Below are 25,479 nucleotides of genomic sequence, written 5' to 3' on the forward strand. Positions count from 1 at the left end.
TTAGGCTTGGTCCTCAATAAATGATATATAATATTTTGTTGAAAAGAGTTTAGCAAAGTAAATAAAGTAAATATTAAAATTGATGCAGTCTCTATATAGATGTACATTTTTTTGTAAGGGTTTGTATTTCAATTTCAATTTAATTTATTTCCACAATATTATAACATACATACAGGATAATAACAGCAAGGAAGTAATCATGTGGGGGGAGGATCATATAAGTCAGAAAGACTTTAAGTTTGACCCACCCAAGGATATAACATTAAATACGAATACACGAAAAAGAAAAAAATATACACATATTAACTAATAATAAATATAAGGTTCTTTAATCTAAATAATTTCCAATAAGAATTCGATTGTATAATGTAGTTATAGCAACTAGTCAATACGATAAAAATAGACGTCCAGTAGCGATATTGATTAATACAGTTTTAACAAAAGGCATGCGTCTGATGGACGAGAACTATAAGATGAATCATCAGTGCATTGTAGATCACATTCACACATTCTAAAAATAGTAATTACTATAAATACATTTATGTCGTAACACATAGCGTCACTATTACGTCACAAACTCATTCAATTGTTATAATAAATAACAGTGTATGTCTAGCTTACATTCTATATCTCACAGTTTTTGCTGAACGTTTTCGGTCTAGATAATTCAAAATGAGTGGACGAAATAAAGGTTTGTAAAATCATTGCATTTATTGTAGGTTTCATCATAACTAGATTACCCCACTGTCACTATCATTTATAGAGATATCTAACCAAGGTATAGGACACAATTCGCTTTAGTTTAAAAACGCTGGACACAGACATAACCATTAAGGCCAAAACAAAAAGTTCAGATAGAATAGTAAATATATTTAATGGAAACATGTCTTGAAAAGATAAGATAAATCATATTTAATACATTTTTAAATACTTAAATTTGTTGAATTAAAAATACGAATTAGGTATAATACTGATGAACTTCTAAAACACATAGTCGCAATTGAACCAAGCTTATTTATTCATTCCACATCACATAAGCTTATGCCATGTCTGATGAATATAATATCAGCAACAAAAATAAATAGTTATATGAGTCTTAATTTAAATTTTCGGATATTCTGACAGAAATGCGAAAAAATGGCAAAGCACTAAACAAAACTCATAGAGAAATGGAACATGAACGCGAAAAACTTGAAAAAGAAGAACACAATTTAGTAAGTCAGTGTCAAGTTATTTCATCATCCTCCTTAAAACAACATAGGCCTAAAGGATTGCTTTCTTTTAAAATGTGTAAATTTATACTGTTTTTATTTTAAGGAATTGGCAATACAAAGAGCAGCAAAAAAAGGAGACAAACAGGTTTGTTTTGTTATCTGCATTAAACGTAATGATTTTTATTTACATTTATATATTTTTAAGTCCAGTATTGTTGCTTAAACTACTTAATTATAGGATGCAAGATTTCTCAATATGTACTTACTTCTATAATCGATTTTAAAATCTGTAGAATAGATGTTTTGGATTTCCCATGTGTTTATTTTTAGAACCACGTCGATGATGGCACGTTATATTTTTTTACTTACTTACATTTTGATCATTCATCCGTACTGCAACAAATAAACTTCTTTTAACTTGTTAAAAGCAATGACCTCATAAACAGTGACAAAGTATTATATGAATAATAACTCTAAGTGTTCCCTCGCCATTCAACTATTTTGTAAAGAAACAAAAGTCTTTTCATATTACGTGTTTAGTAACTGTAATTCTACCCTAACAATGCATAGACTAGCCTGCCGACTGATATCGTGAATGAATATTTGTAATTTCAGACATGTACAATTTTAGCAAAACAACTTGTAAATCTAAGAAAAACAAAAACAAGATCTTATGGAGCATCAGCAAAGGTATCAGCGGTGAAAACACAGGCTAAGGTGTGTTTCTTTTCTTGAGTTGCTGTTTTCTCATGGCATGATGATTAGTTATTTTACATTACCGCACTATTAGGATTTTGTTATTCGATTTGACTTTTAGAGTGAACTAGGAAACAAGGGGAAGTATAGTATAGTAACACGTAACAAACAAACATATACTATAGTACCGAGTAAAACTAGCATGTCTACGATTATCTAACTTTGCGCCTTTGTTTTACATTTCAGACAATGCAATCTACAAAGACACTGGCCACAGCAATGGGAAGCAAAACTAAGGTACAGTATTACATTATACATTCATCATATTTGTTTATAGTAATAAGGTGTGTAATGTTTTCTAAAAACTGGAAACGCAAACTAAGTTATCAATGCAAACAAGACAATGTTGTTCAATTGCTTTGATACAAATAAAGGATATAAACACAACTCAATGGTCATTTTCCATTTTCATCTAACCTTATAAATTCTGGAAATTATAACAAAATCTGATTTAATATTAATGTTTGCCATAATTTAAGGGGAAATCTCACCTGTTGTTGGTAACTACAACGTTAACTTTGGAGTGGAGCTGTGGCTTGGTGGTTATGATGCTTGGCTACCAATCTAAGGGTCCTGGGTTCAAGTCCTGTCATATGTCAGGGTTTTTTTCTCATGACAATTTACAACTCCACTCCCAAAGACTTAATAATAAGTCTTTGTCTATGTAGAGCATCTTGTGTATATGTTTGTCTTATATGTTCTAGTGCAGTATATGGAGAGCCATCTCGATAGTGCTTTGCACTCATGGCAATCCTCAGGGTGCTGCACCGCTGTGTTGTCATGTATGTTTGCCTGAAAATTAAATAAAATAAAATAAAATAAAATAAAATAAAATAAACTGAAGCCTGTCTTGCTAACAAGATTTACCAAGATAATGAACAAATATCCATTATAAGTAGGAGTAGGCAATAATAGACTTAAATAAATTAAATAAATCACAAAATATTGTAACATTTAAAACACACTCTCTCAATTAGTAAAGTGTATTAAGGAGTTGGTCATGATTATTTGTTTTGTTTTAAGGGAATGGTGGCCATGAATAAGCAAATGTCAACTGAAAAGGTAGACCAGATAACGCAGAAATATGGAAGCGAATCTGCCAAGTCGGATAGGAAACAAGAATCAAGTATGTTTAATTGTATTTTACCACTATTACTATGGGTATGGTTTGAATACATTCATTTGAAAGGAAATTTTTCATTAAAAAAAAATTGAAATAGTAGAAGTGGAAGTCAAACTGTAAAGCATGAATCAGGGAGTAATCCTGATGTGAGGCATCCAGTTACTTTTATCCAACTGTTATGATCGATGATAATAACAGAAATGATTCATATAATAGGTGCAGGGCATTTTTTATATTTAGGCCAATTGCCAAAGATAAAGATAAGCGAATTCATTCACTATATTTCTTAAAGGTGCCAATCCTTTTCACAAGACAAATTAGCCATAACTCAGGTGTATAGCAACTTTACTATAGACAGTAAATATTTTAAATAATTGTATTTACCTAATGTTGTTTTTTAAGTGGATGATACTTTAGAAGATCTTCTTACCGAGTCTGGAGACGAAGAAGAGGAAACGAGAGCAATCGTAAGCAAAGCATTAAAAGACCTTTGAGCAGCATTGTAGTACTACTGTAGCAATCGTACAAACAAACATTAATTTATCGTGGATTTTTATTTAGTTATGTTTTGTTTTAACATTAGGTCTACTGCTTTTGTTAAAATTACTCTTTTATTTTTGTTTTTATATAAGTAAAATAATAATTTTGTTGGATTTTTTCTACAGAAGTGAATAACTTTATTGAAACTGCAAAAATCGTTTATCAAAAGTCTGATTATTAATCTTCATTTTTCATGTATTTGGGGGACAATACATCTTTAACGATAAAGTTATAGTTTAAAAACTAAATTCTGTCTTTAATAAAACAACAAGAGATCGAGAACATAACAAAAATAGGTCGAGTATAAAGATAAATTTACGTATAAAAACTCAGCAATATTACTTATACTTATATTAATATAAAAGTTAAATGATATAAAGACTCAATCGAATTTTCTTTATTGTTTTGTTGGGGAACAATTCATGGCTATTTGTTGCTGGGGAATTAATAAATGTAATGAATATCATGTACAATAGGCATTATGGTGATCTAACCGTGTGACATGCAGTATTCGTATTACGCTCGAGAAATACTGTTCCTAAGGTCCTTAGGCTTTTTCAATCCAAAATTGAATTATCATCATGATGCAAGACTCGGCAATAGTTTTGCCTCGGAATCGTTTAGAATAATATGTATAGGCCTATCTTTTGGATTTTCCATACCAGATCTATTTTTATCGATGATACGGTACAATATTTGTTTACATTTACATATCAAAACATAAAATTAATGTATGTTTAGACGTTCTAAAAATAGCACACCAAAAACTACACACATTTACATATTATTGATTTATTTCTTCACATACTATATAAGTAAGTACGGTATGTCACAACCTCACTCAGTGTTTGGTGAAAGTTGGATATACGAGGTATTCCTTGGTCTAGACAATTCACCATGTGGAAATTTCTAAAAAAATTTAGACGAAAAAAGGGTATGTACATTTTTATTTATTGTATGTTTTTTTGTGGTAAGTTACAACCGTTATTTTATAGACCTGGCAGTTAAACACAGTATTTTGCTGATATTTTTAGAGATTTTATGAAGAAACATGATAATGACAACAGTAACTGCAGACCCAGTACTTAAACACTAATAGAATTATTTTCTAATACGTATAAAGAAAGAAATTAAAATATAGAACTAGTAGCAATTCATTCACCGTCATAAATGTAAAGTTTTTTCGAATATTGTCTTCATTGGCAAGTATGATAGAATAGAGATATAATTAAAATACACAGGACTAACAGTATCTAACAACTTGTGTGTTGCTATAGATATTCATTTATCTAAATAGTTTTATATTTGAAAGAGACAAATTTAACACAAAAAAAAACATACCGGTATTTTTCAGGAAAAGAAAAAACTGTGAGAAGAAAAAAAGGAGATGATCAGGTTTGTTTCGTTGATTCAGTTCAAAATTCAAAACTTAATAATACCCTTGTATAAATGTTATACAATTAATTATATAATCCGTTTATTTGTGATGTGTGTATGACTTATTTATTTTGGTATGATTATTGATTAACGGCCTATAATTATCATAATGATATGATGTGTTATTTAGGCAATTCTTTTAGGTTCTTGTGAATCAATTGTGCAATCTACGAATATTTTGGAATTTCCATTATGATTATTTTAATAATAGATAATACATAAAATCGTTTAAATTATCTAACGATGGCCTTAAGGGTCTTTCACACCTGTTCCGTCTCCACTCGGCTATGCACCAATCGATATGCGCTTAGCCGCGTGAAAACGAAACATTGACGTTCGATTGAATTTTCCGGCGCCGGACCGAAACCGTGCCGGAACAGGTGTGAAAGAGCCTTTAAGTGTATGATATAATGATGCAGGACAAATAATGTAAGACTTTTAATGGGTTTTGTATTTAAATAAATTTTACAAGCTGTTATACTTTTACTGGGATTTCCATGTGTAATTTTTTGGCGGATTTCCCACATTTAGTTTAACCACCCATTGATCTTATATTGTTCTGCATTGTTTACTTTTATAGTCTAAAGGTGTACAGAATTCTGCGACAAGTGCTTTGGCGACACAAAGAAAATTTAAACGCGGAAAAAGAAAAGAACAACACACCGTAAGTAGCATTGTCCTGATAACTATTTTCTATAAATGAAAATTCTTTCAGCAGTTTCCCTTCCCAACTGAGTTTCGAACCTAATAAGAAAAAGTTTTTGCTTTTAAAATTGATTTGTTTATCATGTGTATTAATATTTTAATACACATTGGTATTTTGTAGGAAAAGCAAAGAGCAGAAATAGATAAAAAGGCTTGTTTTGTTGATTTTTACTGTTTTAACTTAAATTAATAACATTTATCAATTTTATATCTACTGTATCAATTGTTTGTTGTTAACGATGTCAATTATCAGTATGATATGATGATGATAAGGACCACATTATAGTTCTGGCGAATCAATTATGCAATAGAGAACATTTATATTTTGGATTTTACATTACTAATTAATAACAATTTGCTTTCCTTTGGTTTCTCTTAAATGACATTTCAAGACAACTTAATGATGCATAAGAGATGATGCAAGACTTTTTGGGGTTTTTTTTTCAATTTATTTTTATTGGGATTTTCCATCATGTATATTTTGAACCCATTAATGATACAATAATTGGTTGACATTTTCTTTATTATCCATTATCTACGTTAGTTATCCGATTCTACGATGAACTCAATAGAGAGAGGCCTTGAACGTGACAGAAGAGAACTTAAAAGAGACGAACAAAAAATCGTAAGTTGTATGCCTAAGACTAAAACGGAATGTCATTGTTTTTTTTTTTAAATACGTACAAAAATAATATTTTGCTTTACAACTTGATTTGTAACATAAATGTATATGTATATTTTTAAAAGACAGATTTAACACATTTATGTGAAAAAAACTACTTGTGTTTTTCAGGAAAATGATATAAAGAAAGCTGAAAAGCGAGGGGATAAACAGGTTTGTTCCTTTGATTATTTACCGAATAAATTTACAACTTGATAATACATTTTATAAATTATTTTAATAGCTCGCCAGTCAATAATTGCAAATGGAAGTTGTGACGTAGTCCGTAGCGTTGGTAATTCAGTTATTGAGGCTTATTTACATACAAACATATAGAAATACATACAATATTTGATGCAAAGATAACTCTGACAAAAAAAAAATTGATGTGCCCATTTATGGACATGATTATGTTATATCACCACCATATTTAGGCACATCACAGTTTTTGTTGTTGTCTAGTTTGATAGTGTTGAGAACCTTACATCACGGTACAAAACTAAATGTATTTTAAGTGAACAACAAATATTGGTATTGAGTTGTACAGTATATTCCTATTTTTCCTGTTTATTTGTATTTTTTGTGAATTACAATGCTAAATTTAATAGATGAAATTATTCAATCTAATGAAGCATAGTACGTGTTTTAGGCCTACTGCAGTTATCTTAGTAGTCCTCTTCCAGAAGAAATAGATGGAACTAACATTAGTTAGATTGGCCCTTTTTACACCGACATGTCGTGTTCGGATTCCTTTTCGCATCTGATTTAGTGACCCTAGTATTATCCTCGGGTACTCAATTCCGGATCAAACACCTTTGCCTCCATTTCATAATTACGTATGGTACTTCTCTTTAGATTAAATGAGCCTTTTCAATTTCAGACATGCAAATCTTTACAAAAACATCAACAAGTTTTGAGAACAGCAAACGCGAACTCGCATAAAACATCAGCAAATGTGTCAGCAGTAAGAACGCAAGCTAAGGTGAGTTGTTTTCTCTGGCAATGATGATCGATTATTTTAGGCCTACTATTTCCTCTCACATGTAAAATTATTATGGCGCCTGTTGTTGAACGTACAATTCAGAATGATATTGTGGATACTATTATAGAATGCCCGTTTCTTGAAAATTATTATAGGCCTATTCCCTCCAGAGTAAACCATTGGCTTTGATTGCAAAACATTGCTAAATATTTTGATTGCGGCATTTAATGCTGAGACGTATTTTAAATTTCAGACAATGCAATCTACAAAGACAGTTGTCACAGCAATGGAAAACACTACTAAGGTATTTTAATTTTTATCATCCATTAATATTATTAGCAGGTATAATTATTCATTCGTGTGTTTTTTTTATAAACGACAATTAGCTCCCGAGGAGAATTAAAATGGTTGAAAATTAATTGTCAGTATTGAATTGTCCAAAATTAAATAATTATTATCGTTTCTAGGCAATAAAAGCAATGAATAAACAGATGCCGTGTAAGCAGATAGCCAATCAAATGCATGCGTTTGAGAGAGAAAGCAACGCAATGACCGAGGCACAAGAATTAAGTATGTGTATTATATAATTATATTTTCAACTGGTGCTGTGGTGGTGTTATTACAGCACATGTTAAAGCATTACATGATTGGTCAATTCACCACCTGAAGTCTACCATTTAGCCATAAGTTTGGCTTGCAGAAAACCGTTACAACCCATGATTTTACTTAAGTCAAGATAGTAAAAAGTGCCTAAGTGAAAAGATAGTATCTTTTTAGCTTAAGCACTTTTTACTATCTCGACTTAACTCATGGATAACCATCCCCATAATATCCTATAATTTTTGCCATATTTCGAATTATTCATGATTTCTGCCTCACTTAATTAATTAATTGTATGTTTCTCCTTTTTTTTAAGTGGATCTTCTAGAATCTGGAGATGTCGAGTAATGGTGATTCAAGTATTGGTTAACTTGGTCATTCAGAAGAAGTTTATTATTTTTACCGTGTAGATACAAATATTTAATTATAATAAGTAGGGTTTAAACGAGTCGAAATGAGACTTCTACTATAGGCCTAGGTTTATTAAAACAGGGTAGATAGTTAAAAGTTAAAGTTCACACAACATAAAACAAGTTAAAAGTAAAACGTAGTGTGAGCAGATTATGTGAGATTAAGTTAACAGGGCTTTTGTTCTTTAACCCTTTCAAGACGTGGCCCGTATCCCATACAGGGTAATTTACTGTACCAGGACGAGAGGCCTGTATATTTACGGGTTGACTTTTTGGGGTCACTGAATTGCACTTTATGAGCATTTGACCTACGCAATTTTTTAGAAGGCCAAAACATTCCCATAGCAATAAAACCAACAATTGCAGAAAGTTACATAAAAAATGTATTTTGGATTTTCCTAAGCTTTTTAAAAATACCTTCTTGGGGTTCGCGTATTCAAAGGGTTAAAAAGATAATAGGCCTATAATATCTTGTTACAAAATTATGAAGGGTAGGACTAAGGTAAAAAACAAATATGTTTCCTTATTTACAAAATTAGAGAATACATAATGGTACATCTTTTGCTAGTAGTACACAACAAATAATAATGTTTGCTTTGAGGTTATTTGTAGGCTAAAATTATAGTAAAATAAACATTAGTATAATACTGGTAACTGGTTGTAAAGTTAAACATAAAAGACACTTTCCCTGAAATTGTTGATGTTTTGTAAAAATAATGCATATACTGTATATTACTTTAAAAAAGTTGTATAGGCCTAGTTGGTAAACAGCGGTAACATACGAACATCGTACGCTTCAGATCTTTACTGCTTAAAGATGGAAGAAAATTATTGTAATAGGCCAGTATAGTATTTAATGAAAAGCAGCTTAAAATAGATGAAAAAAACATAAAGGGAAAAGTACATTCATAAATGCATTTTGTAAATTTAAATCCTCAAATGTTCTGGAACATTTGCTTCTGGCTCCCAGGTAGGTTTTTTGAAGCCAACCCACTTTACTTGGTACATAAATTGTCCTTTCTTCTTTTTCTTTTTTAATATTTTTTCAAATGCATAAAATCCTGAAAAAAAAAAAGAAGCAATTTTTACAAGCATGCAAATAAGTTAAACAAACTGTGTTTCCAAAACAATATTTGATTATTATCAGGGTTGTAATATTATGTCTCTGCATCTTACCTTCTTTCAACTCAGTTTTCTTACTGGTATGCCCAATCTCCGAACAAATGTTTGCTAAATCTGTATTTTTTTCTGGGAAAAAAAACAGTTAAGCATTAATTGTTAAAACATTTTGGGGTTCCCTGCTCTCTAATTTGAATGTATGTGCTGTTGCTATTTGAAAAATTTCTTTGAATTTAATTATGCACAAGGACACTTTATTGAGTAAAAACTTAGTCTAGTGTATATTGTTATGTTAAGGTCAATTAACTGTCAAATAATTTTTTTAATTTTATTTTTTTTAAAGCACTATAACACTGTATTGCTCATAGGTCATTCCATATCCTGTCACGTCTTTAACACAATTGTATTCATTGTATGTGTTGCTGTTTAAAATTTAAGTAGGTTTGCTAAATGTGTTACTCACCAAAATCAATTAACACTTCGTGAGGCCTAATGGTAACTTCAATTTCAGCTGTGGAAGAATTATGTTCATTGTGAAGAATATCACAAAGAAAAGTAAATACTGTATAAACATTTTGATTCACACTAAATACACATTTTCAATATATCAACAAATATAACATCAAATATCAAGTAAATGATGTTTAACTTACCATCAGTAATTACTGTTTCATTTTCTGTAGCTGTGGATGAATAAATTGCAATAAATAATATTTTGTTCAATGACTATATCATATAATAGACTCGAACACCTTTTTACAACAAATTGTTTGGTTGCATTAAATATCAAGTAAATGATGTTTAACTTACCATCAGCAATAACTGTTTCATTTTCTGTTGCTGTGGATGAATAAATTGCAATAAATTATATTGTATTCAATATGCAGATGTAATTTATAGTGAAATACAGTAGTACTGTTTACCTATATTATTTAAGAAAATAGTCTTGTGCCTTAATATACTACAGTATATATTAACCATGCACAAAATGTTAAATTAGATACTGACTATAGAATTTCAAATTCAAAGATATTGTAGATCTCTTAGATTTAAATATCATCCAAAAAACTACTTTCTGTCATGACTGCAGATGATTAATTGACATACACTAGAATTGCAAAATTAATTTTAACAAAACCAAAATCTGAAAGGCCTCAAAATGTTTATTAATTACTGTAAATGTTCTTAAGCGATTAATGTTTGCTTTTTGATTTTGTGTCCGTCGGCACATCATCGCGTCCGTCGGCAAACAAAGGTGCCGGGGACAAAAATAAACTATTATTCTGACAATAATTGAACTGTAAACATAATTCTTTTGAGTGTTTGTTTATTTACATATCATATCATCGATCCCTTCAGATCAACTATTTTTTATTTTCATTACATCTAACGAAACACGTAAAAAATGTGTAGCACGTACGTACAGCCGTATGCTGTAGATTTTTTACTCAAAAGTCTTTGACCTTACCCTATTCAACCTTGTTTTTGCAGTTGAGCCTCTCATGACCTGGGATTTGTATGTCTTCCTACGCTAAGATTATATAGTTCCACATGCCATGTGCTTTTTTGTCTAAGATATATTTATTATAAGTGCCAAAAACCCGTTTTTTTTTCTCGATATGAGGCCTTTATTATTCAAAATTTTTTAAGAAAAAGCACACATACCATAAAAAATATCCATGTATTTCATTTTTGGAACAGAATATTCCGTGAGGATCAACTACAAAACCACCATTTTGTGATATGATGTCATCGTAAGCCAATCAAAGCTGAGCTTTCTCGCGATTGGCATTGCTCACGGTTGAATATTTTGGATTCTAGCTGATTTGATTGGTGGATGCGAATCACCCGCAGCGGAATGTTTTCTCTCGCGCGTGTACCATGAATCTCTCTGATCGTTACTACACAAAGTTAGAGCAATGAATTTTCCCGAATTCCGTTAAGTAAACAACTTTATATATTTTATAAGCATTTAATTACATGTTTTATTGATATTTCCAATGGTGATATATAAAATAAATTACTAAAAAACGTAATTATATGTAATTATTTTAACCAAAAATGGCGTAGTTAATAGAATTGTCGACTGAGGCCGCAAATTGTTTTACTTCTTTCGTGGCTAAAAACGATCATTTTCGGCGATGTTTTAGACCCTATATTTCGAAAACTACAAGTCAGATTTTCCTAATTCTTTCTTTATTGTAATATGAATGCAACATACTAACAGATAATGTTGGTTTGGTTTTAATTTTGCATCGTTATCCCATATAAGACAATATGACTATGTTATCCTAAAACATATATTTATCAGGTGTATGTACAGATAATGACACCAATTTTGTCGGCAAATTGGCAATCCCGCCCCCCCCCCCAACTTCAAAATCCTGGATACGCCACTGAGTTAGGTGGCATGCTGATTAATGAGGGTAAACTGTGGTATGAAATAGTTTGATAATTCGAAAGTTGGATATCATTGATGCATGCGACTGTGTGTCAGTCTAAATTTTCTGAAACACATTTATTTTAGTTAAAACTTGCCTTCAAATTTAAGGTGATTGCTCTTTTCAATAATGCTTTCAAGTTCTTGGTAAGTGTACCTTCCTATTGGCTTAAAGCTAATAGGATCGAGGCCACAAACTCGCCACTTTCCGTTCATCACCTCCTTGTAAGGCACCCTATCTTTCCCCGATGCTTGTTCTGAAAAAACATCCCAGAGTTTAACAATTTAGAGTGAAGTGTAAATTTATAATAATGAGTGTACATATAAATTATTAATACAGTAATAGTTAGATAAAAACTCTAGATGATTGGTATAGACATAGGATACTTTATTTGTCAAAAATGTAATATTTTTGAAAAGATAAGATGTTAAAATACATTTAAAATTCTTGTAAGAAAATATTTAAAATACATTAAATTAAATATGAAAATTGCAATATTCAAAATACTGTGGATATATCGCATTAATAATATAAAATAATTTAAAATGCGTTTGACTTTGATAACATTTTTGGTTCAAAACATCCTTTATTAAAAAAAAATTGTGAACTTACTGAATTTGTTATTTAACAGCTCCTGCACTTCTCGTCTGAGCTTTTTCTTCTTATTTACTTGTTTTGCATTTGGACCTGTATGGATTAAAATCAGATTGTAAGCATAAATATAAATCATGTTTTTACAGTATTGTAATATAATGTTGTGTTGAGGTACTAATGAAGACTCTTACTCGCTTGACTGTCGTAACACATATATTGTTTATTCAGTATAATATTTCAGTACAATAATGATTCGGTACAATATACTATTAGGATAAGGATACAGAGGATCAGTGATGCTGTCGGTGAGGTGTGAAGTGTGTAGGTCTGCTTCTGGAGAAGTGGCTGTAAGGTGTAGATGTTCTTCTGAAGAAGTGGCTGTAAGGTGTGTGCTCCGTGAAGTGGCTGTAAGGTGTGTCTGGGCTCTTCTGAAACTTGAGGGTTTATTGCTTTGGTTCATTTACATATGTCACTACGTAATCTTAGAGGTTACTGATTGGTCCTAAGTTGGTCCATGGGTGTTTAAGTGGGAGTGATTGATCTTATCTGGGGAGGTTACAATGATGAATTGGCCCTGTCGAATCTCTGCTTAAAAACTGTCAATATCTAATTGTTTTACGATGGGAACAGTCACGAAATTAAGCTAAGTGTTTTCTTTAGGGATTCTATTATAAACTAAATGGTCATTAAAACATATGGACAAACTCTCCTCTGGACTTTCTGGGTCAAGTTTGTGAACTTATTTGAATTCCGATACAAAGGTCAATTTCTTAAATATAAAAGTATATCGTTATATTACATCCCTCTGTTTCCCTTTTTTTTTCTTCTAATCTATTTTAATATAATGTAATATAATGTTGCGTTGTTGAAGTACTAATGAAGACTCTCACTCGCTTGACTGTCGTAACACATATATTGTTTATTCAGTATAATACTTCAGTACAATAATGATTCGGTACAATATACTACAGTATTAGGATAAGGATACAGAGGATCAGTGATGCTGTCGGTGAGGTGTGAAGTGTGTAGGTGTGCTTCTGGAGAAGTGGCTGTGAGGTGTAGATGTTCTTCTGAAGAAAAGGCTGTGAGGTGTAGATGTTCCGTGAAGTGGCTGTAAGGTGTGTGCTCCATGAAGTGGCTGTAAGGTGTGTCTGGGCTCTTCTGAAACTTGAGGGTATATTGGCTTCGGTTCATTTGCATATGTCACTACGTAATCTGTGAGGGTAACGATTGGTCCTAAGCTGATCCAGGGGTGTTTAAGTGGGAGTGATTGATCTTATCTGGGGAGGTTACAATGATGAATTGGCCCTGTCGAATTTCTGCTAAATTCTGTCAATATCTAATTGTTTTACGATGGGAACAGTCACAAAGTTATTCTTTAGGCATTCGATTATAAACTAAATGGTCATTAAAACATCTGGACAAACTCTCCTCTGGACTTTCTGGGTCAAGTTTGTGAACCTATTTGAATTCTGATACAAAGGTCAATTTCTTAAATATAAAAGTATATCGTTATATTACAGTATGTATTGTAAATTTTATTGCTGATATATATTCAGCTGCTCTTTGATCTTAAAGTGCATAATTGTTGAAGATGAAATGAAAATCAAGCAATGAATATGACTATAATTGATTAATTATAGTCATCGCTTGATTTTCAATTTTTAAGTTAAATTAATTAATTGAAATGGTTAAAAAAAGACAGAAGTCTAAAATGAAACCTGGGCTAGTAATTTACCTCCGCCAAGGAGGTGTATGTGTCTGTTTGTTTGTTAGCAGGATTACTCAAAAAGTAATTACAAGATCTTTAAATTACCAAAATGAATGTAGAGATAGATATGTGGTCAAGGACCATTCCATTAAATTTTGGGACCATTTCGGACCACGGTCCCAATTCTGGACCACTTTTTAGTATACTTTTTTAGACCTGCTAGTGTTAAAAGATAGGACAGAATTTTTCAAAAGCCGGCTAGCAGTCTTAAAGTAACAAGTAAACTGAAATTGCATTTTCTCGAGAACTACTTGTCCAAAAAACTTCATTTTTGAACAAGAGCCAAGAGTTATAATTTGTGATTTGTAATTTTAAAACATAATTTGATTTAATGTGCACGTTTTTTGATGCGAGTAGTTTAAAAAACCTATTTCTTTTCAAATTCACTTGTTTGATTTTCGCGTTGCTGTTCTATTGTTAGTCAACTGAAGCTATTGTTAATTGAAAGGCTTGTTACATAACCATTACACCAAACTCGCAATCACAAACAGCATTAAGACACACACAAATAAATATATATTTTTTTTTTACCGGAGAAATCTTATGTAGGAGAATTTTACAGTAGGCGGAGGTATGCACTCTCGGAGTGGCTTTCTAGTTAAGTTCTAAAATGTAAATGATACTTGGACTACTGTGTTTAACACCATTCATTAATATATGATATAATATAAGTAAGTGTCAGATCAGTGTGTGTGTGTGTGTGTGTTCCGTTGTAAATCTGCTACAATGCTTACTTTTGTCAAATTTATTGTGAAGAGGATGAAAGAGGTAATTTCAATTAAAATAATATTCAATTTTAAAGTCCTTATATAAAACTATATTTAAAATGTTGTAAAATGGTGCAGTCAATTCTAAATAAGTTCAACTTGCATTGAAAGAAGTTACACATTTTCAATTTATTGTATATAAACTTGATTTTTGCATCAAATTTAAGTTTGTTATCAATTTGATCATCTAAATGCTTGTATGTTTTAACTTCTGATAACCTTTAATAACAATTTGGGGAAGCAAGTACTTATATTAAAAAGCCAAGCAATGCACATTGCAAGAAAATTAATTTGATTAACCTTCTTTTCAATTTCCTTGGCTTTTCGTGCTATTGCAATTTTATTCTGGCCTCTGTCATTTGCGATGGTGTTGTTGGCAGTGGCAAAGCCAGTCTTGCCCGTTCTTCATAACTGGCAGATTCATTGTACAAAAGACAATTTATTTTTAATTATTATTATTATTATATTTTTTTCATTGTTGTTTATTTTATTTCCAATAAAATGTAATACTGTAAAATATAGTTTGGACTTTTCATTTATTTTTAATAGTGTCACGCAACATAATTTCTGAAAACTAAAAAAAAAAAAGTTTTAAACTCTATAATTCTAAAAATAACCGTATGACTAATTGTTATTGATTGATGATCGATTCCCGATGCGCGCGTCTGATTGATCACTCATGTTACGTCATACAAGACGTCACATGAAACAGACTCATCATCATTCAAAGATCGGTCGGTCATAATATATCCCATCCATATCATTTTATTTATGTTGAAAGTTTCACACCATGAATGTATTTAGGAAACCAAATGAAAAAGGTTTGTTGAACGTTCTATTATTAAAACTACTATTTATGATTTTCTATAGGCTACTAAAACTATTACAATAGTCTAATAGAGTTAGACTAGGCTATACTATTGTATTAATAAATAGTGCTAGGCCGCCTAGTGTAGCTAGGCTGAGTGTAGCAGCAGCAGTGGTTGACCGGCTAGGCTAGTCTGGCCCTAGCTAGCGGGTATCCTAGCTAGGCCTAGTCTAGCTAGGCCGAGATTAGCTAGACCCAGAGTAGCCGGTCAACCACAGCTGCTGCTGCTGCTACACTCAGCACAGCTGAGCAGCTACGTTTTTCCAGCAGCCAGTAGAGGCCGTGAGCCTAGACTTGACTGATACAGACAGTACTGTAGTTTAGTAGGCCCCTTTTGTCTTTCTTTCTCTAACTCGTAGCTGTAGTTATTCTTGCTAGGTCGCTTAATTAAATCATAAACTTAATTTATCCATCCCCTGGTCCTGCGTGTGCTGACTAAACTATAAAAGTATGATAATAATTAAATTATGCCTGGCCTACCAGCCACAAGATGTTTTTTAATCATACTGTCAAATTATAGAAACAGTGCTCATATTCGGAACATGATCTTATAATCGCGTCGAGCATAGCTCATCGGCGAAGTTTCCATATTTTTAGTTGTATGAAAAATTCTTTGGCAGGATTCGAACCAGAATGTATCTGGTGGTTGAAAATCTGTCATAATACCAATATGGTCGCAGGTTTGAATCCCGCCAAAGACATTTTTTCATACTAAAAATATGGAACTTTCGCCGATGAGCTATGCTCGACGCGATTATAAGATAAGATTCTATAATTTAACAATATGATTTATATATAAATTACACAGTGCTATGCAACACAATTGATTTATATACAAGATGTTTTACTTTTAGTCTCATCATTGCCTCATCCTGCATGTTAATGATTGGTGGTTCTCTTTTTACTCCCTATATATAGGCTAGCCTAATCATTTATCTACATACTAAATTAAGCCCTTGTCCAGTCCTAATAAATGTCAGTATTTATTAAACAGTATTTCTTAATACTTCAATTCAACAGAAATTATGCGAAAAAATGACAAAGCACTACGAAAAACACAAAGGGACCTGGAACGTGACCGAGGAAAACTTGAAAGAGAAGAAAAAAAATTAGTAAGTACTCCATTATCATGATTGCTATTTGAAATTCATTCACACACATTCTCCGATGTCCCTCCTTCTTCCTTAAAACATAAACAATCTCTTGCTTTTACAAATTTTGTAAATTAATTAAAAAAACTTTTTTTTTGATTAGGAACTGGAAATACAAAGAGCAGCAAAAAGAGGAGACAAACAGGTTTGTTCCTTCTTTAGTTATCAAGATAAAATAAATGAAAACCTTGTTATAATTGCACCAAATTCACTATCAAACTTTATGAGACAAAAATATCACTACCATATCTGGGCATATCACTACCATATTTGGGCACATCATACTTTTTTTGTCAAACTAGTTTGATAGTGTAGAGACAGAGCTTAAAGCAATATATTTCGTCCCTGCCGCTATACGATTATATAATGAATGATAATATCATTCATTATATAATCGTATAATCGTATTTTATGCGCTAGTTTTATTTTTTGTAGTATTTTAAATCGACTTTTTAGGATTTTATATGTATATTTTGTATGGCTTTTTTTATTGTATTTTATATTTTATGTACTGTATCCATTTTATATTTGTATGTACTGTACTTTTGAAAAGGCCAACAGAGTTTCCCCATGGGGATAATAAAGTTTTAATTGAATTGAATTGAATATTTATTTTAACTTTATCATTGATTCTCTAAATTTCAGACATGTACAATTTTAGCAAAACAACTTGTAAATATGAGGAAAGCAAAAACAAGATCTTACGGAGCATCAGCAAAGGTATCAGCGGTAAAAACACAGGCTAAGGTGAGTTTTTCTTCTGCTAAATTTGATTTCCCCTTGACAATATTTGTTTAAATTGTTTAGTTAGAATATTTTATTATGACAACTTAACTTTGTTTTACATTTCAGACAATGCAATCTACAAAGACACTTGCCACAGCAATGGGAAACACAACTAAGGTAAAGAATTAATTTTTGAGATAGTAAAAAGTGCTTAAAGTGAAAAAGACTAGGATAAGAAGATAAATATTTGCTTAGGTTATTTTAGAAAAAAAAAAGTTAAGATAATTGTCTTTGATAAATCCAGCCACACGTGTTCTCTTGAAATCTTTTGTGGTGATAGAAACAGAAGTTAATATTTCAGATAATGGAGCCAATAAGTACAGATTTATGAATTTTATTATTATTTTATTTATTTATACTGGCCTCTTCAGTAAAAGCCTGACCTCCCAGATGGCCCAGTTATGATCAGTGGCTGTGATGGATAGAAGTATATATAGTTAAGTTATTATAGAGAAGTTAATTATCATGATTACTTTTGTTTTATTTTAGGCAATGGGTGCAATGAATAAACAAATATCACCTCAACAGATAGCCCAGACAATGCAGAACTTTGAGAAAGAGTCAACCAAGATGGCTATGACAGAGGAATTAAGTATGTACAATTGTACTGGTGTTGCCAGCCGTGGTCTTATTTGCATACGTAACAAGTAACAAACTCTTGTCTTGTTCGGGTTACTATGTTGCGTTGCGGATTGAAAAAAAATAAATATCAGTAAAATTATCTTTTTTCACAATGATCACCTATAATTCAAGTTTATTTATTTATTCTTTGGGTGATCTCTTCAGTCAAAAACTATTCTCCCAGAGGGCTGTATGATGAGTAAGTTGTGTGAACTAGGATGTTGAAAGATGTACTAGGCTGATGAGCCAGATATGTACACTGGACCTTATACAAGAAGACTCTTTCTACCACCAGAACCATGTAAAGAGTGATGCAGGCCTTGTCTTTTGAAAATTGCACTCCTCAATCAGGGATGCTCTAGATGTGCTGTATTTTGGTGTGTTGAAGTTTACCAAATTTAAGCATGTTGTAAATCACACTCCTCAAGGGAAGTTTAGGAGTGTGTTAAGTGGGTGATCGCACTTGCTCGCCTTAAAAGACAAGGCCTGTGATGTTATGGCTACGTACAGTATTATGGTTCCACTGTCTTACTGCTTGGCCACTCACTCATTTTTTTTAAAACATAAATAACAACCCGACATAAAAGATGTATTTATTTTTGTTTTTTAAGTGGATGATACTTTAGAAGATCTTCTTACGGAATCTGGAGATGAGGAAGAACAGGAGGCAATTGTAAATAGAGTTTTGGATGAAATTGGCATTGAAGTTTCTGGCAAGGTAGGATTGAAAGTGTTGATCAAGTTCAAATCATAAATAGTCACTTTTCTATTTGCTGTATTCATCAATCACATTTCTTAAATGAGATATTTCTCATTTTTTGAGTCAATACATATTTAAGGATTTTACTTAAGTGGTATGCACATAGATGTGATAGATAGATGATAAATGTTTGAATACTGACACTCTTTGACGGCCTCAATGTTTTTGAATTTTTTATTTTAAATACTGTATTAAATACAAAATTTGGAACCGATGTATTGTCCACCTGAAAAAACTGTAAAATAACCTATCGTAATTTGACTTCACCCGATTTTATTAATCTTAATTTTTTATGTTTTTGGTGGACAGTACATCAAAAAATTTGGATTTAGGAAAAGTTTTCGTTTTTAGGGCATCTGATGTCAGTTGACTGTATTCATACTACTGTACAAAATATTACAAGACGTAATAATCAATGTATAGTAAAACTCAAATGGCTTCGTCATTGCCTGAATATCTGTCATTAATTCTGTTAGAATTCTATTTTTTATCGATTTTAATTAATTAAAAATAATTTAATTTTATGTTTTCTTGCAGCTTGCAGAGGCACCATCAGCTCATAAAGGATCATTGGCCGATAGTAATGCAGCCAAGGATGCAGAATTAGAGGCAAAGCTAGCAAAATTATTACAAGTGAATGATGATTAGTGCACATATTTTTGTTTTGGATGTGAAACAGAAAGAAAAAGAGATTAAGGACTATGGCAAGACAAAGGATTCTACTGTAGTTGATAACTTGCCAATAAAAAAAATGCATATTTCTATTTCTGCTGGGTAGCTTCTTTAGTACAGAGACTGTTCTCCTAGCAGAGGGCCAAGTATGACTCACAAAACATTACAATGCATAAAATTAACAAGGATAAAAACACTACAATTTTTCTCTATCACCTTCCTCAAACCTCTCTGCCTACACTATCACACTTATGTGACAAAAAATGTTATGTGCCCAAATATGAACATGATGATGTCATATCACTACCATATTTAAGCATATCACTGCCTAGTTTGATAGTGTAGACAGACTTTTAAAATAGTTCCTCAACACAGTAAACTTTATTTATAGATTTAGTTTGAAAAGCAAGGGTATATGCCATCCTGTGATTAGTGACATTTATTTCGTTGGATGTGCTTTAAATGATAATTTTTAGTAAATATATATTAAGCTCTAAACACAAAACATGTTTGTATAAATGAAACTATAAATAATAATTTTGTATTTCTATGTACAGGTATATATAATTATAGTTCAAATTTTAGTTAATTATCAAATATATAGATGTAAATAAATAGTTTGTTTAATTGAATATATTATAACACTGCTACTGTACCTTACCCAAAACGCCATACTTGAATATGTCTTGTTCAGTGGTGTAACGTAGAGACCTTAGGCCCATCCATGGTTTAGGAACCCTAAGGCACCCCAATAAGCTCCAGCGCCCCTGGGTTTAGCCAATGAGCGCTCATAGCCGTTACGCCACTGGTCTTGTTAAGTTATGGTTTAATATATAGAAGGATCTATGAAAGTATTCACCTGGACTCATCAAGATGTCAAGTTTAACACTCACCCACACATGACCACTAGTAAAAATATTGTTAACATACCAGATATTTCAAGAAATTGAATTCATAACTTTTTTTTAAATAAAAGTTCAAAATTTGTACAGTATTTTTTTTTATTTCTATCTTTTTTTACAATCATAATTTTAATAGTCTAACATCTCATTTGATTTCTATATAAATATATATAATACATTTTTCTTCCAACACGTTAAAACATACATGTACATGTATTAATAAATAGTATTTAATTTTCACAAAGTATAATAATTAATGATATCTGCTAAAACATCATCCGATAACGTATTGCTCAGAAACTCTTGATTGGGTTCAAACATTCAACTATCTGGCAACGTGGTTAAAAAAAACATAGAGGGCCGGCTCCGGAGATTGTTTTAGTAAGTAAACCCTGTTGATTCGGATGTTATGCTTAAAAACTATTTTTTTCTCAGTATATGAATGAATAGAATACACAATAATATTGTCAGGTAATATTTCTATCTCATTTTTTTCAAAATCTTAAATTGTAACTTATAATAGGGATCGAATGTCCGTTTTTAATGCGCAAAAAGGGCTAGGGCCTAGGCCTAGTAGGCCTCTAGCTAGGCCCTATATATGGATTCCCGGCCCTATCTATATATAGGCTAGGCTAGTAGTAGTAGTACTGGGGTAGGCCTAGGCTATACAGTAGTAGGCCTATAGTATAGGCCTACTACTGTATAGCCTAGGCCTACCCCACTACTACTACTAGGCCTCTCGCTAGCTAGGTCTAGGCTAGCCTACTAGACCAGGCAGATCCATCTTTCTTACATGCATAAACAAAAGGTGAGGCTGGCTGGCCGGACAGGGCAGGGCCCTGCTAGCCTGGCCTACTGTGGTAGACATTTTTCTTTTCTGTCTAGGCCTACTGTATAGGCCTAGTTTTGAAACTTATTTATATAGTCCTAGGCTTATGAGTATAAAATGCACGTGTAAGTTTATAGCCCTACTCCTTCCTGAATCCTAGCTAGGGCTAGCTAGGCCCTATATTAAATTAAAAAAGCAACAAGATAATATAAAATAAACAAATTGTATTAAAAAGAGAAGATACCCAGCCATCAGGAGGAGGCAACACGTTGCACACCTCGATTTTTAATTGATTTTTTTTTTCATTTAAGTTTAATAATATTATAATTAATTAATAAAGACGCCTTATTGTTTAGATTTAGTATTTTATTATATTTTTTAATAGTTTACTCAGTAAGAAAAAAGAAATTTACTATTTTATAATTTTTAGAATAAATGGGATCCCTTAATTGTACAACAATTAAATCAAAAATATATCTCAGCCAGCTGTACCAGTTTTAATCAAAATCAATAGAGAATATTGATCTTGCAGTATGGCAGTTCATGCTGTATATTACACAGGTTCACTGTAATTAATAATCCTATCTGTACAGTAACTGTCTGTGATTACACTTAAACAGAACAGTGATATTCTTTACCAATAGATAACGAAATGTATGCATAAAATTAAACCAAAAAATAACAATTGCATTGATTAAACTACTGTATAAGCATTGTATTATCAAATGGTGATGTGATTGTTTTAATTCATCAATCTAATATGTCGTTGATCCATAATCAATCATCATTCTCAAAACTTGTTGATAAACTGTTAAATTTACATTTCAACAATAGTTTCTGGAATTTGAGTTGTTATTGTTTTCACACCAAGATACAGTTGCAGCTATAATTGCAGCCTGAAAATAATGTACAGAAAAATACAGCACAATTTTATAGTACGTATACGTCTGTCAAAATCTTCCAGATGCCTCTCAATTTAATCACACCAAAAAACTATTGCTTTTTGGCTCCAGTTTCTCTCGAGCTTTCCCAATTTATCCGTAAAAGCTCTGTCTACTGTACACTATCAAACTAGTTTGACAAAAAAGTGCAATAAGATAAGATAAGATAAGATAACTTTTAATTTATTGATCCTCAAAAAGGAAATTCATTGCTCGTCATAATAACAAAGAAAACACTATAAAAACAAATATAGCATAAAACCATTCATATAAAAACATATAAAAAATTACAATATATAATTATCTTCTTGACTTCCTGTTGTACTGGATGATACCGGAGAGAATAAAGGATTTAGCAAATCGATTTGTTTTCACACTAAGGAGCCTCAATCTACCACTTGGATTAAGTTGGTCTATGATCACTTTGTGGAGAGGATGAGAGGCATCCGACTCAATGCGTTCGAAATCTTTCTGGAGGTGTTCTAGGTGCACATCGGTAAAGGAAGGCAGTTCCAGACCAATCATTTTACCAGCCCGACGGATGAAAGTTTCAAGGCGTCCTTTATTCCCTCCGGTAACATTACCAGCCCAACAGGAGAGGCAATACGTCCAAACACTACATATAACGGATCTATAGAACGAAAGTAACATCAAATTAATGTGCCCAAATATGGTAGTGATGTGACGTCATCATGTCCATATAAGGGCACATCATTTTTTTGTTTATATGAAGTTTGATAGTGTAGACAGAGCTTGTCTCCAGTTAGCAACAGATAAGAAGAGAGATACTGTACGTTTCAAATCGAAAAGTTTTTATAAGTAGCTACATTTTTATTGTATGCCAGTACACTACTTCAAACATTTTTTTTTTTTTTCTTTTTTCAGTGATTAATAAAATAATAATAATATCTATTTCACTTTGTCGTTTGCGACAGACGTCTGCCTACCGCTACTACAGTACTAACTACTACATCATTTTAATATTCTTTATTTACGTTTTCATGTAAATGTTTACTAACATATAATAACAAACATAGACAGCCTACAATAAGATAACATCATGTTGTTTATAATCAATTATTCATAAATTAAAGTACAACTGTCTTGACATTTTCAATGAAGTGCTCAGGCAAAAATTATATGGACACATTTTATGTTCAAATTAATTGGTCTTTCAGTATTCATTAATTACTAGAATAGAATAATTATCCCCATGGGAGAAGATTTCCAGAAAACCATGTCTCCCAGAGCCTCAAGCGATTCTTACGAAATCGTTATTATCTAATTAATTACATACAATGCGAGTGAGTGTACTGAGTGAAAACAATTTCATCTGGTAATGTTAATATACTGAATAGTAATATATTACTGTATACAGTAAACTCTGGTATCATCCCAAACCCCTAGAACACAAAATTGGGCCGACTTTGCGGGGTTGGAAACAATACCCAGGGAAAGCGCGATTCAGGAAAAAAAAAGTGATTGGTAGGCCTACAGTGTAAGCATTTCTTGTAAAAACTCATCTGAACTGGCTAGAGAGAGGCCTACATCTACTGTAGGTAGACCAAAAGTCAATACTGGGACTAAACCTAGGTATATGCTTGCTTTATGTAGGGTGAGGGATTAGAACAGAAGTGGGATTATAGTATACCAAAGGATATACAGTAATTGAATAGTAACTGTAATATACAGTACATGCTCACTGTATCACATTCACATACCATTGGGAATTTCCCACACAAGTAGAAATAGTAACAACTGTTGGGTCCATTGTATGGGCGGCCATTAGGGCCAAAATAGAAAAACGTTGCCGTACGAACAATTCCGCTCCGGTAAGCCAAAAATGGCGTTAAAGACATAATTCCTCGATTGACAAACAAATATTGCTGTACGGACACACACATTTCCGTATGAACACATTGGTGAAAGAACAAATTGCCGTACTGTTTGGTTAATTTGACGTATGGTTAAATTGTCGGAAGGACAAGATTTGGTGTAAGGACAAAAATTGGCATAAGGACAACATTGCCGTTTGTCTATTTTGGCCCTAATGGCCGCCCATACTATTGTACCCAACATCACAGAAGGGATAGATACACTACATGCAAATAATGAGTACTGTGTACTGACTGTGCTTGGGAGATGCTTTATCCAAAAGTTAAGGGTGATAAATAAAGTGAAAAATAAAGCTTCTTAGTCTCATTTTATTTGCTGGTGCCATTAAATACTGTTTGTACTGACATATGGTGTTATGCTTGAGTGATTTCCTTTTTTTTTTAACATTTGTACTGTATACAGTACAACTTTATATTGGTGTGTGTTTGTCCATATTATTATCATTTAGAAATTTGATGGATTTTTATTAAGGAAATATATTTTAATTTAATATTGAAAACGTTAATGTTTGCCATACGTAATAGTACAAAACATTATTTGTTTAACCGAGTATACATACAATGGTGGATATGTGTGTATAGCCAACCACACTGTACAGTATGTATTATTAATGATTATACTTGGTGGTGATTGTTCTGTTCTCATTCCAACAATGTCGATTAATATGGTAAACAAAGCCCATGACATTCTTGATAAATTCTACAAATCATATCTTAAGAAAGCATGGGCCTTTAGACAACGTATAAAGTCTAACATTATCGAATGATTTTTTTGTTTATATTGTATGTACTGTAATTTGGTTTAGTTATCTTACTTTGTTCTTTTTCTTTTTTTTATATATCAATTCTGTTTACAGTCATCAAATAATTCACCACATCTGAAATAATTTAATCTATGCTTTCCTGTTTATTGATGTCCCTAATTTGGGTTCCT

The 25,479-nt window shown here is 31.9% G+C and overlaps 3 protein-coding genes across 5 annotated transcripts; all 3 read left to right on the forward strand.

The window, feature by feature from the left end:
* The first annotated feature begins 638 nt into the window (after positions 1-638).
* LOC140054291 (charged multivesicular body protein 2b-like) lies at positions 639-4,568 on the forward strand. Of its 3 annotated transcripts, none has more exons than XM_072099227.1 (8): positions 639-691; positions 1,126-1,214; positions 1,318-1,359; positions 1,830-1,931; positions 2,157-2,207; positions 2,994-3,096; positions 3,496-3,560; positions 4,450-4,568. In XM_072099227.1, exons 1-8 carry the CDS (start codon positions 673-675, stop codon positions 4,450-4,452), a joined length of 474 nt encoding a protein of 157 aa, XP_071955328.1. In that variant the 5' UTR covers positions 639-672; the 3' UTR covers positions 4,453-4,568. The 3 variants fall into 3 exon arrangements, with proteins under 3 accessions (XP_071955328.1, XP_071955327.1, XP_071955326.1); XM_072099226.1 differs by lacking the exon at positions 4,450-4,568 and adding an exon at positions 3,759-4,418; XM_072099225.1 differs by lacking the exon at positions 4,450-4,568 and having other exon boundaries at positions 3,496-4,417.
* Positions 4,464-10,427, forward strand: LOC140054290 (uncharacterized). Its single transcript, XM_072099224.1, has 9 exons — positions 4,464-4,567; positions 4,988-5,028; positions 5,651-5,734; positions 6,320-6,400; positions 6,569-6,610; positions 7,317-7,418; positions 7,672-7,722; positions 7,886-7,988; positions 8,335-10,427. The coding sequence occupies exons 1-9, from the start codon at positions 4,531-4,533 to the stop codon at positions 8,364-8,366; spliced, it is 573 nt and encodes a 190-aa protein (XP_071955325.1). The 5' UTR covers positions 4,464-4,530; the 3' UTR covers positions 8,367-10,427.
* A 5,405-nt stretch (positions 10,428-15,832) lies between these two features.
* On the forward strand, positions 15,833-20,967 carry LOC140054289 (charged multivesicular body protein 2b-like). The gene is made up of 8 exons (XM_072099223.1): positions 15,833-15,941; positions 17,009-17,100; positions 17,243-17,284; positions 17,785-17,886; positions 17,992-18,042; positions 18,415-18,517; positions 19,158-19,264; positions 19,844-20,967. The coding sequence occupies exons 1-8, from the start codon at positions 15,911-15,913 to the stop codon at positions 19,952-19,954; spliced, it is 639 nt and encodes a 212-aa protein (XP_071955324.1). The 5' UTR covers positions 15,833-15,910; the 3' UTR covers positions 19,955-20,967.
* The last annotated feature ends 4,512 nt before the right edge of the window (positions 20,968-25,479 follow it).

This window comes from Antedon mediterranea, chromosome 7 (assembly GCF_964355755.1).
Source record: "Antedon mediterranea chromosome 7, ecAntMedi1.1, whole genome shotgun sequence".
In the NCBI taxonomy this organism is placed as follows: Eukaryota; Metazoa; Echinodermata; class Crinoidea; order Comatulida; family Antedonidae; genus Antedon; species Antedon mediterranea.

Bases quoted from the DNA above. Each gene is read 5' to 3' on its own strand.
- LOC140054290 (XM_072099224.1), top strand. From the start codon at position 4,531: ATGTGGAAATTTCTAAAAAAATTTAGACGAAAAAAGG. The intron at 5,735-6,319 runs GTAAGTAGCATT...TATCTACGTTAG, and splicing joins AAAGAAAAGAACAACACACC to TTATCCGATTCTACGATGAA. The intron at 6,611-7,316 runs GTTTGTTCCTTT...TTTCAATTTCAG, and splicing joins AAAAGCGAGGGGATAAACAG to ACATGCAAATCTTTACAAAA.
- LOC140054291 (XM_072099225.1), top strand. The intron at 1,360-1,829 runs GTTTGTTTTGTT...TTGTAATTTCAG, and splicing joins CAAAAAAAGGAGACAAACAG to ACATGTACAATTTTAGCAAA. The intron at 3,097-3,495 runs GTATGTTTAATT...TTGTTTTTTAAG, and splicing joins GGATAGGAAACAAGAATCAA to TGGATGATACTTTAGAAGAT.
- LOC140054289 (XM_072099223.1), top strand. From the start codon at position 15,911: ATGAATGTATTTAGGAAACCAAATGAAAAAG. The intron at 17,285-17,784 runs GTTTGTTCCTTC...TCTAAATTTCAG, and splicing joins CAAAAAGAGGAGACAAACAG to ACATGTACAATTTTAGCAAA. The intron at 18,518-19,157 runs GTATGTACAATT...TTGTTTTTTAAG, and splicing joins GGCTATGACAGAGGAATTAA to TGGATGATACTTTAGAAGAT.